We start from the raw sequence: 20218 nt of genomic DNA, 5'->3' as shown, positions 1-20218 counted from the left end.
TTGCCCCATGGCATGAGGGATCTTCCCAGACCAGGGATCGAACCTGTGTCTCCTGCACTGGCAGGCGGATTCCTGTCTCTGTGCCACCAGGGAAGCCCCAGGAGCATTGCTTTAAAATTGTAAATCTGCAATTTGATTTTAATTGTGCATAATAGTAGGACGATAGAGTAATGTACATAATTGGATTCCCCAGATAAAACTAGCACCTTGTGTTAGCTTTTAGTTTAACTTATTTCTCAAATATTCCACACAGTATTAACAGCTTAAACTTCTTCTCCTCTTAACTAGTTTCCTTTTTCATACCTCTAGTGTGGATGCCACACATCTGTGGAACAGGCAGAAGTGTAAGAGAAGTAAAGGCTCTGAGACCCTTTAACTGTTACTTGAATCATTGAATGAATTATGTTACCTTCTTGGCTTTAACCAGGAAATTGTGTTTTTGTATTGTCATTTAACCAAACAGATTTCCTTAAAAAAAAAAAAACACACACCTAGCTTCTGTTAATGTGAATTTTTTTTATACCTATAGCTTAATTCTTACAGCTTGGGAGGGAACATAAATATGTGACACATCGAATTTATTCTTTTTTTAAGGTTACATGCAGGGCCATTGGGATTGGGGCTTACCTCGTCCGACTGGGACAGAGAACCATCCAGGTCGAAAATTCTCACTTAATCCTGACAGGAGCTGGGGCCCTCAACAAAGTAAGTTTCTAGAGTTTGGGAGAAGTGTGTGAAGCTTTTCAAAGACTGTTGTGAATTCTTAATTCCAGGTCTTGATTGGTCAGGGAAGATATTCAGCCCACACATTCCTCAGTCTCTCTCTCCTCCTCTCTCCATCTTCTCTGCCTATTCATTCATTTGACATAATGAGTGTTATGAGTACCTACTATGTGCCTGACACTATTCCAAGCCCTGTGTATATGTTAATAAACAAACCATATATAACTCCTGCTGCAAAGAGTTTACATTCTGATGTCTTTCTAGAAAGATCAGATTGACTGCATCTGTTCTGCCCTCCCTCCCTTTTTCTCATCTGTGAGCAAGCAATGTGAGATTTATACCTATGAAACATCCTCTGAACATGGCAAGGGTGTCAGGTTTTAAAGTTTTGAGAAATTTGTGAAAGCATCTCTGAAGAGGAGCACTTAAGACATGGTCCCTTATAGGTGAGGAAGTACTTGGTCAATGTTGAATGGAAAGTGGGTGGATGGATGCATGGATGGATTGCTAAGAAAAGAATGTGACATGGACATTTACTGTCCCTTCCAAAGAAATGCTTGTGCCTGTTCAATCCAAGTTCATAGTGGTTTTCCACAGAGGGGAAAAAATATATAGCTTTCACTCTTACAGTGACCTCAGTACCTAAGAATAACTGCATATACAAAGGACCGTGTAGTTCCCCCTTCTTTGCAGGCATAGGAAAATTATTTTCTCTCCAAAGCTAAGAATATGTAATAGTCTAAGGCTGGCTGACTGACCTCATACAGCTCACATAACCTCTCATCTTTCTTTATCCGTCAAAGATGAGTAATAATTTCCACCTTTAAATGAGGAAACACAGGTAAAAGCATCTAGAACTCGGCGCAAAGCATTGGCCTGCACTGCTGGTGCAGTTACCTTTTCCTCTCTCAATATGGTTTGGGGACCGAACTTGCGGAATTACACGTGTGCTAAGTTAGTTGTTTATTAGACTTGCACAAACTTTTTTTTTTTTTAATCCAGCCTTGACTTTCAAGAAGAAGGATTGGAATTCAGTGTCCCAGCCTATCATCCCCATTTAGAATAAGTTGACACTGCCATCAGTCCAGTTACCTTTGGGGGAACGCCAGAAATGAGAATGGTGTGAGGTGATAAGCTTGCTCTCTGCACCCGTGTGAACTCTGCATTCTTCTCTGGGTTTGCCTTTCTCTCCAAGGAAAGCAGAGCGGTGCTCACAGAGGCCGGCTTGGATGTCCTGCTCTTTCTTTAGAGAGTAGCCTGGACATAAAGATTGTGAACTGTCTCTACTGAGGGAGGTTATTGCTCTGAATGAAACTGGCTGAGAGTCTTACGTTTTAAAAAAAAGTTGTTCTTTTGGATCCTTTTTCTTAGAATGAGATATTGATGCATGCTGAAGAGAACTGTACGTACCATTATCTGTGAGGATCCAAGGTAACGAAGATACCTACATTTCTGTAATGTTCCTCTACCTGAGCAAAGAGCTAATTTCTAAAGTGTCTTGTCACACTGAGTTTCTTATTTTTTCCCTGATAGCAAGACTATTCCAAAAGGCAGAGGTGTTGTCATTGTTGTGTTATTGTCACTGCTGCCGGGGGTTTTGTTTGTTTTTTCCTGAAAGCTTGGTAGTTGAATTTCCATCATGCTACAAAGAAAGCATTATCAGTTTTGTTTTGTTTTCTTAAAATCTGGTTAAATTGCTGTGATCAAATTCATTATATTCATCTTCCTCTTAGCCTGCAGGGCTGCTGGTTAAAGTCTAGTTGTAGGGAAGAGACAGTGAAGCTGCAGCTGTAACTTACCCTACAATGCTCATTTCCAGAAGGATATGATCATTTGTAGCTGAACGGAGTGATCAGTTATAGGGGTTACCTAACCCTGCCCTGACTGCTTCACTGTCCTCTTACATGGAGCCATGGAGCTGGCAGACCCTCGATTTCATGCAAATTCATTAAAATGTCCTGTCTGCCCCTGTGCCTCTCAAGTATGAAGAAGGGGACTAGACGGGAGCCACATACTCCGGCTGCCTCCTCCGCCTTCCTGCCTGTGCACATCCTGTCTTTGTGTGCACCGCTGTCGCTCTACACAGTCTGCCTTTTCTTCTATAGGAATCTGTGTCTCGCATCCGCTGGGCGTGTGTCCAGGTCACTTTGAGTGCGTGTCTCTTCCTGCCTGGGCGCTAGTCTCTGTCTCTTTGTGTCTGGATCCCTCTCTGTGTGCTTCCCTGAGTCTCCATGTGTGAGAAAGTCTTTGTGTGTGTCTGAAGCCCCGTAGAGCCTCCCCAAGCCCTGACCATCTAGCCTGTCATACGCGTGTACCTGTGTAAATGTAGGTGGTGGACGCCAGCCTTTAGACTGTAAACATTTGACCCCTACCTTTCTGAGCCTTCATCCTTTATGTTAAACATTAGGGCAAAGAGTCAGAAGGGTGGGGGGAGCATACAGAGGTTGTAGGGAAAAAAAAAATCTGTGTGTGCAAGTGCCGATCCCGTTGACCCCTTTGAAAATTGAAATAATGATAATGCGCGTCTCCTGACTGCATCAAAGTATCAGCACATCAAAAGCCAGGAGGCATGAAATGCAAATGATAAAGTGAAAGCAGATGGATTGTGCATGATCGCCGGATGCCCAATGAATTTTAAAAGGTGCTGGATTGCAGAGGGGGGGTGGGGTGGGGGTGGGGGTGGTACTGAAATAAACACGTTATCCCTGCGATTTTTTTTTTTTGTTCTTGACGCGCACTCCTGACAGTATTTTTTTCACACTTGAGTGAACACCCACTTCATCTCTCTCTCTCCTCTTCTCTCTTTCTCTCTCTCCTTTCTAACTCCACCTCCCCCCCACCCCCCCCCACCTCTTACACGTCTCAGGTCATGTCGCTGCAGCTCCGGTGGAAATAATAAGATATAAACCACGAGGTTGTTATTTGCATAGAAATAGCATGGAGCCCCAGGCAGCAAGGGAGAAGGACACAGGGATCATTTGTCTAAAATTTTAATGAAAACTTTTGCTGAGGCAGAGATTTTTTTAAAAACTTTCTTTCTCCTCGCTCTTCTCCTCCCCCTCCCCGCCCCCCTCCACCCCGTCTTCCCTTTGACTGAACACAGTTGGGTGTGAAGAGAAGGGGTTGACACTCCACATATCACACTTCTGTAACGCAGCCACATGTAAATTGTTTGTTCCTTTAATAGAAACGAAGCTGGAAAGACACACATTCCCAACTTAATACACTGCGTGTCTGCGTCAAGCTTTTATGGCTGCACTCCATCTCAGCACCCACGTGGTGTTGCCCGTCGTTAGCCAACCCGGTTTTAATTAGTTTAGCCCTTCCTACCTCTCTCTTCCAAAGACGCTTACTTTTAAAGGATTTCTTTTTGTAGCCGGCAGTGGTCACCTGCATGTAAAACATGACCATCCCCAGGGTTTCCTGTGTCTTCCTGTCAGTGATCTCACTGTTCACTTACATGTCTTTTTTAGGGGCTCCGTCCTCTGCCATTCTGTCTTTTGTTTACCAAGACCAGACAGTGCTCCCCACATGTGTGCTTTGATCCCCGGTTCTTGTCATCTGAGTATTTGTATATCCTCGTTCCTTGAATGCCATGTTCTTTGCTGCCTGTAGTTATGTGTGAAATATTCAGAATATTACACAGGTGAGGAGAGATACAGGATCCAGTTTTCTTAAGCGTCGCAAAAACAGAGTTGACATTTGAACTCAAGGCGATGGGCTGGTGATAGGGGCAGCCTGGATAACTTTATTTGAAACTTAAGAGCATCTGTGTGGCTCCTTGTAACTTTCTGGGTGGGCTGGTGGCATGAGGGCCATTTTACAGATGGGAAGACAGAAACAGCAGAAGGTAGAAGAATACCTTTGTCTACTCGTTCCACCGACAGAGACTAGAACTAGCAGCAGAACATGAACCTCCACGTCCCTGAGTTTCATTTAAGGTGCGCTCAGTTCCCTGGGCTCAGTGTCCACAAGGCCTGAGAAGAGAAAGTAGTGTGATCATTTTATTTTATTTTTTAATTATTTATTTTACTTTAAGCTGCACTGGGTCTTCATTGCCGTGTGGGCCTTCTCTAGTTGCAGCACACGGGGGCTACTCCTCGCTGTGGGGCTGGAGCTTCTCATTGTGGCGGCTTCTCTTTTGCGGAGCACTGGCTCTAGGCAAGAGGGCTTCAGTAGTTGCAGTGCGTGGGCTCAGTAGTTGTGGCTTAGTTACTCCTCGGCATGTGGGATCTTCCTGGACCTGGGATCGAACCTGTGTTCCCTGCATTGGCAGGCGGACTCTCAGCCACTAGACCATCAGGGACATCCCAGTGGTCATTTTACTTTTTGTCCAAATGTCATGCGAGTGATAACATAAGTAAGAGAAGCTCCTAAGGGCCTGCTCTCTCATGTCACTCAAGGTAGTGGATCATGGGTTCCCAGTTCTTCAAACAGTAGGCAGTGGGCGGGCAGATCCTTCAGAATTCCTCACTGAGAGGTAAGGACGGACTTGATGGACATGGAAGACTGCCTGCCAGAAGGGAGTCAGGCTGGCTTCGCAAAGGCAGCAGCTTGTGTGCTTGGGAAACTGGAAACAGAGACCCTTAATGGGCTGTGACAATTTGTAGAGCCATAAACTCCTAAGTCAAGGCGACATTGGACGTTTGCAGTGACTTTCAGATCCACTTCCTCTCCTTCCACTCTTTGCTCTGTTCTGTTTACTGTGACGTCAAGAGGTCGGTAGGCTGGGAGGACCTAGAAATATAAGGGATATAGACTAGAGCCTGCCAGTTCTCATCCACTGCCCAGATATGGTAAAAGCTCTCTCTTTATACCAAGAAATCAGAATTGCAGTTTATGACTTGTCCTCTGGACAATAATTGTCTCTGGAGGTAAGGCATGTGCCAGTGGTCTGATAGGTGGATTATAGATTCATTCAAGAGGTGATGTATGATTTTCTTATGCTAAAGCATTTTAAAGCTTCTGCATTAAGGGGGAAAAGATATCCAATAATCTCATTCCCTTTAGAGAGACCAGGTCCCTGGTACCAATGGATCTGCCAAGAAAAAATAAATTATATGATGAGTGTGACTAGGGCTATGTGTTAAGCCTGTTAATTCTGCTAATCTTGCTTTTGAAACTTGGTATCAGGCCCACACTGGATCTCAGTTTCCAAATACATGTATTTGTTTGTCTGTACCACGTGAAACGTGACTCTTTGGGGTATAGTATCAGAGCTCCTCCCAGGAGCTTGTAGCACCGGGAGCCTGCACTGTGCATTCTCTGTCCTTGCCCATGACACTCTCATGCACGATGTGAGTCAGCCATGGGGCTTGAGAAAGGAAGGGATGGTTCTTCAGCTCTGGCTGCCTTGTAACTGTCACGTAACTTAAAGAGGCAGACTGGGGACTTCCCTGGAGGTGCAGTGGTTAAGGCTCAGAGCTCCCAATGCAGGGAGTAGGAGTTCCATCTCTGGTCAGGGGACTAAGATCCCACAAGCCTCATGGTGAAACCAAAAAAAAAAAAAGAGAAATAGACTGGCCAGGTTTGAATCCAGGCTCTGCCAACTGTGAGTGGAGCGACCTTGAACAAAGTACTTAACCCTTCCAGGTCACAGTAGTGTTAACCATAAAACAGGGCTTGTAACAGGCCCTTGTGAGGATTAAATGAGTTAATACAGGTAATTCACTGGTAGTGTTGTTGTCTTCCCTAAGATGCATTTAGGGGCCTGTCTCAGTGCAGCTCTTTATCTGAGACGTGGAAGTGAAATACAAACACAACATCCTCTCTACTTTCTGACCCTTGGAAGGCAAAGATTCCTTTAAGAAAATGTTAGATGTCAGTCCTCACTGTGGCAGTACATCCACATATTGACTTTCCCCATAGATGTTATCTGAAGACAATCACACACTTTGGAAAGCCATTAACGCTAGAGGCACCATGTCCGGCCCTGATAGGGTAGTATATGTGTCAGTCATATGTCTGCGCAGGTCCCCAAGGACTTGTTGGTACAATAGCTCATAATCACTCTAAGGATCAGTCCAGCAATTTGCATTTTTAAAAGTCCCTAACTACCTATTTTCACAACAGACAGGCCCTGTTCTCCGAAGCTCCAGATGGGATCAGTCTCCTTTCTAAAGAGGGTATGTGAGCTTCCTCTCGGAATCAGTCTCTCTTTAGCATGAGGAATGAGCTCTCAGAAAAGGTTGCCCATCCCCTTGGTTTTCAGGCCTTTCCCCCTGCGCACACGTAAAATAGGGGCCACCTGACCCCATCTGGGGAGTTGTTTAGTTTCTCACCCAGTATTCCTCGGGTCTGAGAGGAAACTGTGAGCAGGGCTGTTTGACGCCATGAGTGCACTGAGGTCATCAGCAGGCAGTCTGATCCCCACTCTCTGGTGGAATTGTCATTCAGGGGTCCACGGCCTCTGACCCTCTAAGAGAGCCCGCGTGGGCATGGTGGCCTAGACACTCAGGATGGGAGAGCCCACACAAGCATCACTCTGGAACTTCTAGAGTTCTGAGGCTCTGCCTGGGCATTGAGACTTGGGAATGATCATGTTCAATAGCCTATTATAAACGTGCTAAAACTTTTTGAAGTTTCAAAGCCTTTGATGTTAGTCACTCAGTTATGTCCAACTCTTTGTGACCCTCTTTGTGACCCCCATGGACTGTAGCCCTCCAGGCTCCTCTGTCCATGGGATTCTCCAGGGAAGAATACTGGAGTGGGTTGCCATGCCCTCCTCCAGGGGATCTTCCCAACCCAGGGATTGAACCTGTGTCTCTTATGTCTTCTGCATTGGCAGATGGGTTTTTTACCACTAGCACCACCTGCGAAGCCCATCACAGCCTTTAGATTTTAAAACAATTATGTATTTATTATTTATTTGGCTGCATGGGATCTTGGTTGGAGCACACAAGATCTTCGTTGGCAGAGTTTGGACCCTCTAAGTTGCGATGCATGGGCTTAGTTGCTCTTCGGCACATGAGATCTTAGTTCCCCAACCAGGGATGGACCCCACTGCATTGCAAGGCAGATTCTTAACCATCACCAGGGAAGTCCCTCAGATTTTTTTTTCTAAGAAAAAGCAAATAAAATTTTTTAAATTATTCCTCTCCTTGCCATGTACTAGCAAAGCAACTAGCCCAAAGCAACTTTGGGCTCTTGTCTCTTTGGGGCTCACTTTCCTCTATGTAAAATACATTTCCTATCTTAAGGTGAAGACCAGAGGGTCTCTGAATCTTAAATTCTTTTTAATTTCTAGTACTCTCTTATGCTATGAAGATGTGTCTTGACTTGTAGCCCGGGAGTTGTGTTAGGTTGGGGCAGGGAGAGAATAGATTGGAGCACTGGTGGGGAGTCTAAAAAAGTGACTACATGTGAGAGAATTCTGTGTTAGTGCGATTACATACTAGTAATCTATAAAATTACTATGTATTAGCAAGGTTAGGAATGGGAGTTGTAGAGCATAACAGTTTAATTTTTTTTTCCATATTACAGAAGAGTTAAGTACCAGGTGGTGATGGTAGTGATGTAGTTCATGATGAGAACAAGTGGTCCTAGAATTATTACTGGAAGCGGAAGGATCCTTCAGAGTCCCACTGCCCAACTGTTGTTTGAATTTCTGCTGTAACTCCATTACCAAATAGTCATTCAGTGATGCTTGAAAAACTCGACTGAAGGGCAACTCAGTACTCTTTAAGCCAATCCGTTTAATCTGTATGAAGTTCTTCCTAGTCTGTTTCTCTATACAGACAAACTAATTCCTCTTAAATAGTAGTTCAAAATTAACAAAGTGACTCCCAGTTTGATGCTCTGGCCTGTTGTAGAACTGAACAGAACCAAACTCTTTCCCATGTATTTTCGCTTTCAAAGTCCAGTCTTGTCTCAAGAACAAACGTAGTGAAGATGAAAATGCTCTTCAAAGATAGCAAAGAAATTGGATTCATAACATTCCAGCCAGCTGAAAATATGAAATGAGTTTTAATTACTGGAGGAACAGCTAAAACTCACCACTTGGAAATAGTACTCTCTAGAACTTTAGGGATCTGCTGCATGCTGTCCACCCAGGCTTTTATACCTTCTCATCACCCGCCTTGTCAAAAGTCAAGGTCGTGATACAGGGCTGGAAGATGGGGTCTTTTTTATTATTTTTTGCTGCACTGGGTCTTCGTTGCTGCACGTGGGGTTTCTCCAGTTGTTGAGAGTGGGGGCCCCTCTCCAGCTGCGGTGCGCGGGCTCCTCATCGCGGTGGCTGCTCTTATTGCTGAGCGCTGGCTCTCTGCACACGGGCTTCAGGAGTTGAGGCTCTTGGTCTTAGTTGCTCCTCGCAGCATGTGGATCTTCCCAGACCAGGGATCGAACCTGTGTCGCCTGCATTGGCAGTGGATTTGCAACCACTGGGTCACCAGGGAAGTCCAAAGATAGGTCTTTTTGAGAGCTATATATTCAGATACTTGTTAAAATTAGTTTAGTGGGACTTGTTTCAGAAATCAGTAGGGTGATGTAGACTGAGGGACTCTGAAGCCCTCTGGGCACACAAACCAAGATGCTAATTTCTCACCCACTCAGCTCAGGGAGCAATCTCTGGTTCACACATACATGTGACCTCTGCTCTATGTCTGCCCTCTCTCCAGAGCATCCTATCCAGCCCCCAGGACTGGATGCGCCCTGAGTCTTGGAATCAAGAGATGCCTCCACTTCACAGGTTCTGGGGTGTGTAGGATCTGTACATGTTCTGCCTGTCATAAACATCGTCCCTGAACTCAGGCTAAGTGCCCCCCAAGGACTGGTGCCCTCAGCAGAGCAGCTCAGCTCTTCATCTTCCCAGTCATTTAGATGTTATGCCTCCTTGTGCTGGGTTTTCTTCACTTCTTTCCAGCCATGTTCATTGCTCTGTCTTTGCAAATTAGTGTTCAGTTGAAGCTCTGCTGTTGTGTCTCTCCCTCTCCTCTCCCCTTAACCTTTCTTCTCCCCCCAACCCCTGCCTGAAACCCAAGTAAATTAGCTTCTCACCCCTGCCCCCCAGTTTAAAAAAAAAATTCCCATACTCCTCCAGCAGTGTCTGTTCTTGGATTTGCAGTCAGCAGCCATCTCCAATAACCATCCGGCTGTCAGCTCTGCAGCTCCCCACTACCTCCCACCTCCCCCATCACTCACCAGAGGAAAAAGAGAGCCAGGGCCAGAGCTTGAAATATATCATGCAATAGTGTATCATGAATTTGTTGTGAATCACAGCGGTGAAGCAGGTTTATTTATTTCTGAGACCTTAAATCAATACAAAGTAGGTCTCTTAGTTCTGAAGCTGGGATGGAGTGTGAAAAAATGAGCCCATTGTACTCTTAAAACTTTGGGGAAAGGAGATGACAGCTATATAATTCCATTTACCAGGCACTAGGGGCTTTAATGTGAAGGTGACAGGGAGCTCTTTGTGCATTTAGAGCACCATATCTTCTAAATAAAAGATCTGTAGACTTGATAGTGGAGCATAGCTCCGAGTTTAATAATCTCCAAGCATTAGACCGAGCCAATATGTTCCCAAGTCAGAGAGTTCCCCCCCAAACACTCATAAATTAAAAGTGCAAGAACTGCACACGTTGGTAGATTAGAAATGCAAGGGCTTCAGTCTTCTGGGGCGAAGACAGACCTGGTCCCTGGCTGTGCACAGACTGCTGTGTGAATATGATAAAGACGCAGGAAACGAGACTGTTTAGAAACCTGACTCCTGACTGTTCATCATTCTCGGGAATGTCCCCTGCGCGTGGATCCAGATCTGGCTGTGTCCCCTCTCACTCAGAGTGGCCACCTTCACCCAGTCTAATCAGCAAACGTCCACCGTCAGGAATGTTGAATTATGAAAGGAGAAGCTTTAAGAGCAGTTTAGATTGATAACAAATTACCATGCCAAGGCGTCAAGTTTTTCTGGTTGATTCTTGACTGGGTCCTAATAGTTTAAATGTCTTAGAGTCTGGAATTTAAGCCTTTTAAAATAGTTTGCACATAAGAGAAAGTGAGAAATCAGTGTTTATTTAGGAAAGGAACTCATCTGAATTTAACCAAGAGCATAAGATGCAAATATGGGAAGTCAAGACCGTTGGAACATATCATCAACTTGTGGGTATCTTCATTTTCTATCTAACCCTTTGATAAAATGTCTTCTCAACAGATAAAGCAGGTTTATGCAGCTCAGTAGAGCAACCCTAATGTAATATGACTTTATAGTATATAGAGTTACTAGCTTAATTCTAGCCCAGGTAAAGAATTTTGAAAGAAAAACCCAGTATCTCCACTGGGGAAAACTAAAAGGAGAGGAAAACCAAACCCCTCGTTTTGCTTAAGGAAGCCCCAACACATATTAGCACTAATAGGAAAGGCTTCTATTGCTTATAGTCGTTCAGCTTGCTGAAAATACCAACCAGGGCTGAGTTTTTATAGAACGGTGAGAATGATGGCAGTTCACCGGCATTTATTGTGTGCCTGTTGTGTTAAGACAGTAACAGGCTTTTCACGTGTTTTAAGAGGAAAACACTAAATTGCCGCCCACCAGATGTAGATGAGAAAACACAGAAAGGCTGAAGAGATGAAAGGTCGGTGTTACTCCCCAAGAAGCCAGGTCACAGCAGGCACCAAACTCTGTGCCTCTCCACTGGTGGGCAGAGGCAGTCACACAGCCAGCTGCCTTCCAGTACCGACCTCATTTCCCATACCTAGTCAGAAAAACCACTGGGAGGTCACTGGAAAAAAAAAAAAATATATATATATATATATATATATATATATATATATATATGAAGAGTTCTCACAACTCAATAATAGGAAACAACCCAGTAACTTTTTAAATGGGTAAGAAATTTGAACAGACCTTTCACCAAAGGTATAAAGATGGGTAAATAAGCACATAAAAAGATATTTATCTGTTAGTCATTGCTGCTGCTGCTGCTAAGTCGCTTCAGTCGTGTCCGACTCTGTGCGACCCCATAGATAGCAGCCCACCAGGCTCCCCCGTCCCTGGGATTCTCCAGGCAAGAACACTGGAGTGGGTTGCCATTTCCTCCTCCAATGCATGAAAGTGAAAAATGAAAGTGAAGTCGCTCAGTTGTGTCTGACTCTTAGTGACCCCATGGACTGCAGCCCACCAGGCTCCTCCACCCATGGGATTTTCCAGGCAAGAGTACTGGAGTGGGGTGCCATTGCCTTCTCCGTATTAGTCATTAGGGAGACACAAATTAAAACCACAGTTAGACCCTACTAATATAAATTTAAGTTGACATACTAAATGTTGGTGAGGATGCAAAACAACTAGAAATCTCACATGTGTTGGTGGGACTGCAAAATGGTACATTCACCTAGAAAAAGTCTAGCTTTCTTTTAAAAAAGTTACCCACTTCCAGTGTATCCTAGCAATCCTGCTGTTCAGTCTCTAAGTCGTGTCCTGCTCTTTGTGACCCCGTGGATCACAGCGGGCCAGGCTTCGCCGTCCTTCCCTGTCTGCCGGAGCTGACTCAGAGTCGCGTCCGTTGAGTCCGTGGTGTTATCTAACCATATCATCCTCGGGTGCCCTCTTCTCCTTTTGCTAGCAGTCTTACTCAACAGAAACGAAAACGTACATTGATACAAAAACCTGTATGGGAATGTACAGCAGCTTTATTCATAGTTGCCTGACACTGGAGACAGCCCAGATGTCAGCTAACAGCAAGCAGATGGACAGGTGGTAGTATCTCCATAACATGGAATACTATCTGCAGTAAAAAAGGAGCTGCCACCTGTGTCAGCGTCAATGACTCTTGGATGCGTAATGCTACTGAAAGAAGCTAGACGCATAGCATTCTAGAACGGGCAGCGTTGTTGAGACACAAGGATCCATCCAACGGGTGGGAGAAGGGACTTGATTACAAAGGAAATGAGAACACTTTGGGGGCTGATGAAAACTTTTGGGGCAATTGTGGGTGGTGGTTATACACCTCTGTGATGTCAGATTTCATAGAATTGTACACCTAAAATTGGACAGTTTCACTATATGTGAATTATATGTCAGTAGACCAGACTTTTACATTTTTCTTCTGTATTTGGAAATAATTTATTGTCAGTGTGTTCAAGTCTGCAGCTAAATGAGCAGTTGGTGGATCCCTGAGATGAGTGATTTCCTCTGGCATCAGTTTTGACTCTGGAAGTCTATGCCTTTTTCTCGTACGTTTGACAAGTAAACTTTCATGAGGTTCCTCTCTACCCCAGTTCCTCCTCCTGCCATCTACCTCATTCCTCTATTCTCCCTGTATCTCAGTTTCTTTTTGCATAAATATCTTTTCTTTTTTAAAACATTTACCTTTTTTTGACTGCCCTGGGTTTCCGTTGCTACACGCGACCTCTCTCTCGCTGTGGTGCGCTGGCTTCTCATCGCAGTGGCTTCTCTTGTTACAAAGCCCTGACTCCAGTCGTTGTGGCTCACAGGCTTGGTTGTGGCATGTGGGACCCTAGTTCCTGGGCCAGTGATCCAGTCTGTGTCCCCTGCATTGGCAGGCGGATTCTTAACCATGGGACCACGAGGTAAGTCCCGTAAATATCCTTCCTACCACTGGTAGCACAGTCCCTTTGCTCCAGTTTATCCATCAGCAAACCTGACCACTTATAAAGAGATTTTTGGGCTTCCCAGGTGGCGCAGTGGTAAAGAATCTACCTGCCAATGCAGGAGACGCCAGAGTCCCCTGGAGAAGGAAACGGCAACCCACTCCAGTATTCTTGCCAGGAAAATTCCACGGACAGTGCATTGGGGTCGCAAAGAGTTGGACAAGACTGAACACGCACACACACATAGAGAGATTTTGGGTCTTGCGGTGGGTGGCATTGAACCCAGCCATGGCTCAGAGGCTTCCCATCCTGTGCCGCCAGTGTGTCGCTGCGTCCCTTGTCTAGCCCCAGCCTGCCAGCTGCCAACCAGCTCTGCGGTTTGCCAGTGATAATAGCGGCAACAAAGCAGGGGAGGAATTTGCAACCCTGGGTCTCTGTATAAAGGGACTATATTTTGGAACCCCCAAATATTCTTGGTCTCACGGGCACTGGTGCTGTCTCCCTAGAGGTTTAATTCCGTTCACCCTTGGATGTATTCCTGGAGAAACATTTACACAGTAATATGTGCTGCAGCACTTAAAATTGTTAATTGGAGATTGAATTACTTGTCAGCTTTTAAAAATGTAGTCCTCTCAGGTCAAGGAGGAGGGTGTTAGCACCAGGAGTAGATGAGCTATTACATTTTTTTCTTCCCCTTCCTCTTTTCACTCCCCCTCCCTTCTCCTCTCTCTCATCCTTTCTCCTTTCCTTTGTCCCTATTTTAACACTTCTTCGCACTTTTTCTTTCTCATCTCTCTCTCCCTTTCTGCCTTAACCAAACCTTTATCAATAACCCAATAGATCCCAGAGGGACTTTAATGTCTAAAATCATGGAGGAAATCCAGTGATGACAGTTGCTCAGGAAATTTACAAAACCCCTCCTGAAATCCTCTTAAGAGTGGAAATACTCTCATGAGAAAGAGGATGGACTCCACGTGCATAGCCAAATTCTTAGATCCACCAGGAATGTTTAAAGGGGAAAAGGTTCGATAAAGTGGGAGAAAACAGCAGCAGAATTTTTATTTTTTATGCATCGATATGCATCATTGTTTCTCACATCTGCAGCACACAATTGCAAATATTTGCTTATAAATCTGAGGGGCCTGATAAAATATGTATATATCAGGACAAAAGCAATTTTTTTTTGAAAAAATTTGAGCTAAAGTTGCATCTATGAAACTCGGAAGGCTCAAAGCCCGGGTGCTGACGAATATCCTGACAAGTAAATACTACACTCAATCAGTATTACACAGTGATTTCATTTGCACAAAACCTCACAATACTCTACCACTTCACTCAAACGTCTGGAGCATTGGGGAAGGGAAGAAACGAGTTTATCTTGATCTCCAAAAAGGGATTTAAGGGCGAGAGCAGGCGGTATATTAGACTGTTTTCATTGCCTGTCAGCCGGGGTAAACCTGAGGTGTCTGCAGCGTCTCTAGATAAGCAGCAGCAGCAGCAGTGGTGCAGGCCTCTCTGTGTGTGTGGATGTGTGACTGCATTCGTCTGTACTGCCTGTGCACCTCGAAGTTTCTAAAGGCTCTGCAGCATCTTTCACGGAGCCTCTAACATTGGTGTTCTGCTAATCACTGGCTAGAGGCAGTGCCCTGAATTCCCAGGTCCGCCAGCTGGAATGACTGAGTGCTGGATGAGGCTTAATTTTATGTGGGGAGTGAACGGAGATCCTCTTTCAGGCCGAGCCCTCATTCAGCTCTGTCAGCATCGACACTCTTCAGCAGGGGACCTGAGATGGTGCCTGTTCCTAGTATTTCATGGCACTGCCTCTCCACTCAGACTTGGGAGGAGGCGGCAAAGTAGGGCCTCAGCAGAGTCCCCTGTTTTGAGTGGTTCCTATGTTTAAGTGGTTATTGATGCTGTTGGGCAGATAAACCAAGAGTTTGTATCATGTCGTATAAAATGTGCAAGGAATAATTTCGGAAATGGAATGTGGCGAGCAGCATGACCTATATACGAATGGGTATGTCCAGTTGAAAAAAACTGATGAATGAAGCTCACCTACTTCATGAAAATGATATGTTGATGAGGGTTGTGTACTCCAGGTTTTGCCATAGAAGGTTGGTAGGGCAACAGATTGAAGACTGTAACAGTGGTTGGGTGGTCCTTTTCTCTGCCTTCCTGATGCTCATCAGGGTTAACGTAACTGCTCCAGTGCCATCATTTCAGAGTTGGGCAGAATGGGTTTTGTCTTCGCCCAGATTCAGCTTCTGCAGTTGGAGCTTTTGTTGTGAAGTATTCCAAAATCATTAAAACCACTTGAGTCAGCCCCGACCCCTATCAGTCAGGAGCTGCTGTGTGCGCCCCATTCTCCTGGTACATGCTGCACACATACAGTCATTGAAGATGAACTGGAGGCTCCTGCTTTCTCTTCCCCAGTTGTTAAGTAGCCATGATTGTTGGCATTTGTTTGTGGTTAGTGAAGCAGGCTTCATTTTTTGCGTGTCCTTCCCCTCTGCACCTGCCCCCACCCACTACCGCCTACCTCCTGCGATAAGGCTGACCAGAAGGAGCTCTTCGGACACTCTGTCTGCCATATAATTTTTATCTTTAGTTCCCAAATGCAATGAATCCTCTCAGATGGCAAACATTTCTTTAGCCCAGGATGATGTTCTTGGCTGTAGTAAGCCCTGGTTTTCTTCCTCAGAGGAGAAGAAATGTAGAAATACTGCTGCCTTTTCAGAACAATGCCAAGATGTCAGAACCTGAGTTTCCACTGGTAAAGGGAAGACATGCTAAGTGATTAGCTCCTTCCAGATCTGACTCCCATTAGATGTAAGAATATGGGGTGGAATGGGTGGACAAGGAAGCCTCCAGGAGGAACCCAGTTCTGGAGGCTCTCTTCCTCTTTGAAATGAGGGGGCAAAGATGTCTGAGGAAGGTGTATTTGAACAGCTAAGCATCTCTTCATCAGTTTCAGTCCCTTTTTCTGAGATTGGTTTTCGATGGGGCCATTACTGATTTGGGAGAGGCGTGGGGTTCTAAGTGGTTGGACCTTATCAAGTCCTAGAGACAGGGTTTCATGGGAAAGGAAATACCATTTCTGAGTACAAAATAGCCCTAGCTATTTTCTTGCTTCTAGGCAGCAAGGCATTCTGGGCCCCTGACATACTCTCTGGGTATCAGATATTCAGGGTCAGTGCAGTGTCTCCTTTTTATTTCTTTTCCCCCTTTCCAATTTTATTTTAATAATTAAAAATACTGCTGATCACACCGAACGACTTCTGGCAGAGAGGCAGTCTGTCCCAGAAGGACCAGCTGTGGGCCATCGGGTTTATGATGTCCATAAAACCAGAGCCAGATCGGAGCGCGGCCTCCTGAGTGACAGGGCTTCTGCCTCCACCAGGGTCCCCCGTCGTCTGACTGTTCTGGACATTTGCTGGGGGTTGGGTTTGTTTTTTGTTTTTTTTGCTCTGTCTTGTTTCCTGGTGCATGTGCGAGTGTGCATGTGTGCACACATTTAAAGATAGAAAGGAAACAGGTATGTAATGCCCTCTGCCTGTTAGAAAGACTAAAGCCATAAAAATAACAAACGGCGTGTATTTGCTAGAATGTCAAAGTTATGAGTTTATTTTGTAATGATGTGCTCCTGCCTTCATGAGGTAAACTGGCCGTGGCGGAGGTGTTATTAGTAATATGGACGCAGTGGAGCAGAAAGCCAAGTGACCGAGAGATCAGTGTATCAGTCAGGGAGAGGGCAAATGGAAAGAGACAGCAGGAGAATGAGAATAGAGCCGAGGCGCCTGGGCTGAGATGAAAGGCAGACCGGGCGGAGGATGGGAGCCCAGTGGTCAGATTCGGCCTCCCCGCTTCCGGGGGCTCCTTCAAAGGCGCTGCCAGGCCCGTCGCTCAGCTCAGAGGTGCCTGCGGAGGCTTGTTTCTGTGCTTCTCTAGTAAGGAAAGCAGAAATCTGAGAGCCATTTTGCCTCCCATATTCCTTTCAGAAGAATCTCTTCCACCTTTCCTTCTGCTGTGTAGTTGCTAAGTGAGTGTCTGATTCTTTTGCGACCCCGTAGACTGTAGCCCTCCAGGCTCCTCTGTCCATGGAATTTTCCAGGCAAGAATACTAGAGTGGATTGTGATTTCCTTCTCTAGGGGTTCTTCCCCACCCAGGGATCGAACCTACATCTGCTGCATTGTCAGGCGGATTCTTTACCAGTGAGCCCCCTGGGAAGTCTGCCCCTCTCCTCTTTGTAGCTGAAGCTAAATGGAACCCAGGCCAGCTGGGTCCCAGAGAGGTGATGGCTCTGGCTGCTCCCTTCCTCAGCCTTTGGCAGGTCTTGATCCCGGGGCTAACCCAGCCCCGCTCACAGCTCTGAACAGGAAGGGGCAAAATGGGAATATACAGGTAGAATTCGCTGGTCTCTCCTTTATTAGGTTCTCCCCCAGAGGCTGGAAATGAATAAAAGTAAGGAAGAAATTTTGTGTTGTGGTTATTTTCCAGAGGAGGAGGAGGAGAAAGGGGAAAGAAAGAAAAGGTAACATACAGTAAGCGGCTCCACAGCTGTTAAGAGCTCTCCAGGGCTACCGTAGATGACTGGCAATTACTACACACTCAGCAGTTTGCAGGAGTCCGTGGTCAGGCTGCCCAGCTTCCATCTGCTGGGTCGGAAAACCTCCCTCCCCAAAAGAAATGATTAACCAATCTTCAAGGGGAACAGAAGCCCTACAATTTCCGAGTCGAAGAATGTTCTTTCTTCTTTTTTTCTTTTTTAAAGGTAACTTTATGATTTCCAATCGCAGGTGCCTTTCATCTTCACAAGAGTTAAACTCCTCCAGGGGTGGATAGACCAGGGAATTGAGGCCCTGAAGTCCCTGGAACCTGGGGAGGAAAGGACCCAGGAGAAGTGGGTTTGGGCATAAATCACTGCCCTGTGCCTAGCACACAAAGAGGACTTTAGGCTCAAGGCTTCATGTATGTGTCATGAGTTGCTTCAGGATTTCACTTGAAACATCAAATATAAAGGGGAAAAGTAACCCTTGGAAAAAACGAGGAGTCCAAACCTCTCTATGCTCCTGTTTAACTGAGACTCGTCGCTCGAGGGTGTCAGCAGCCAGGCACTCCCCTTTCTGCGTCTGCGGGCAGCAGCGTGGCGTGGCCTGCGTCTCGGGGCCCCAGCGTTACCCACCACTGTGGTCTCCCCCCAGAGCCCAGGATGCCACCACGCGTCTGTGGCGGCTGATAGAGAGGGGCTTGCTGGTGTTTAAATTGCAGCAGAGTATGTGATTGTCTAAAATGCCCTTTGTGTCTTCTGAGTTTTCTTTTTAGGACAAAGGTCCAGACAGTCCCTCGACACAGCCCTCGGAGGCCAGACTCTGTCTTGCAGAAAAAAGAATCCATTTTAGTGGCAGTTACGAGACAGACCTTGCCTTTCTCTCTGACTGGATGAACGTCTTTTGTCTGGCCTGTTTCCCTAGGTCCTCGGGAGGGAAGTATACACCTCCAACAACCAGCTGGGGGGCATCCAGATCATGCACAACAATGGGGTGACGCACAGCACCGTCTGTGACGACTTCGAGGGGGTGTTCACCGTCCTGCACTGGCTGTCTTACATGCCGAAGGTGAGTCCTCCCCGCTTGCTGCCGGCACCGAAAGGCCCGGAGAACCCGGCCTTTTCACCACAGCTCACTGCCTCAGCATATGGGACTCCTTTATGGGAGAAGGATTTTTTTCTTACAGAATATTCTCTAGAAGCTGTTGATTTCTTTCTTTTTTTTTTTTCTTAAAGCCATCTTTTGCCTCCTACCTTTCTTTAAAAACACCTTTGGATTTCAGGGGTCAGGCCCCCTTCTGATGATATCCAGCCAGGGAAGCCTTGAGTCCTGTCTGGGCTCAGACCCTAGCTTCTTAAGGCTTCGTTCTCATTGTGGGGCTTTCCCCTTTGTCATCGGTGTCCACCCCTCTAGGGGACTTCCCAGAGAGCCTGGGCGCACTGAAGTCAAGAGTCCAATCGCCCCACTTTCTACCAGGCTCCCACGTGAGACTTGCGAGCTGTACCTGTTTCTCAGGGCCTGGCTCTCGACTGGGGTCCTTCCAGCTGATGGATGAGACTAACGGGTGTGCTTCCGTATGTGGGTCCTGCTCTTTTTGTCTGTCACTGTTGCTGAGTTACGAGTTGTTCACTGACCGCTGTGCTCTTTCCCTCCCATCGCCTTCTAGAGTGTATACAGTTCAGTTCCTCTCCTGAACTCCAAGGATCCAATAGACAGAGTCATCGAGTTTGTGCCCACGAAGGCGCCGTATGACCCTCGGTGGATGCTGGCAGGCCGGCCTCACCCAAGTATGTGTATTTTAGAGGGTCCGTGGCACCCTGGCCCTCGCGCTTTCAGTGTTCCCTTCCGTCACTAACCAATTCCTGCACAATAGCATGTGACAAAGAAAACAGAGCCCCGGAAGTACCTGGGAATGAGGGAAATGTGGAAAAACAACAGCTCTCTGAAGAAAAAGGTAGAAAATCCGTCAAGAACAAATGAAAAATGAATGAAATCAGCTCTTGAGTCAGTTCTGAGCGCTGTGGTCATTAGTGCGTTTCTTCTCTTTATTCTGTTATTGGAGCCCTTATTACTTACTGGTCTCAAAAAACTTCAAAACAGTTAAATATAACCCATAAAGTCAAAGAGTGATAGGACCAGAATCTTCGAGCATCTAGCCTGTGTAAACAGAGACGTTTTATTTATTCTGTGGTCGTTTTTGAAGCTGTGTTTCTTTATTCGGCTCTGTCGGGTCCTCGTTGCGGCGCGTGGGATCGCTCATTGCGGTAAGTGGACTCTGTTAGTTACGGTGCGTGGGTTTAGTTGCTCCGCAGCGTGGGGGATCTTCCCAGACCAGGGATTGAACCCAGGTCCCCTGCATCAGCAGGTGGCTTCATACCCACTGTGCCACCTGGGAAGTTAC

General features: G+C 46.0%; 1 protein-coding gene across 5 annotated transcripts in view; it reads left to right on the top strand.

The window, feature by feature from the left end:
• The window catches only part of ACACA (acetyl-CoA carboxylase alpha), a 286691-nt gene that overhangs the window by 224168 nt on the left and 42305 nt on the right, over positions 1-20218 (top strand). For all 5 annotated transcript variants that reach the window (XM_027518132.1, XM_027518130.1, XM_027518129.1 and 2 more), the window contains 3 exons: positions 595-705; positions 18742-18885; positions 19484-19604. In XM_027518132.1, the coding sequence (XP_027373933.1) occupies positions 595-705; positions 18742-18885; positions 19484-19604 (376 nt within the window). The remainder of the gene's footprint in view (positions 1-594; positions 706-18741; positions 18886-19483; positions 19605-20218) is intronic.

Source organism: Bos indicus x Bos taurus, chromosome 19, assembly GCF_003369695.1.
Source record: "Bos indicus x Bos taurus breed Angus x Brahman F1 hybrid chromosome 19, Bos_hybrid_MaternalHap_v2.0, whole genome shotgun sequence".
Taxonomy (NCBI): Eukaryota; Metazoa; Chordata; class Mammalia; order Artiodactyla; family Bovidae; genus Bos; species Bos indicus x Bos taurus.
This window is presented reverse-complemented; position numbering and strand designations above follow the sequence as displayed.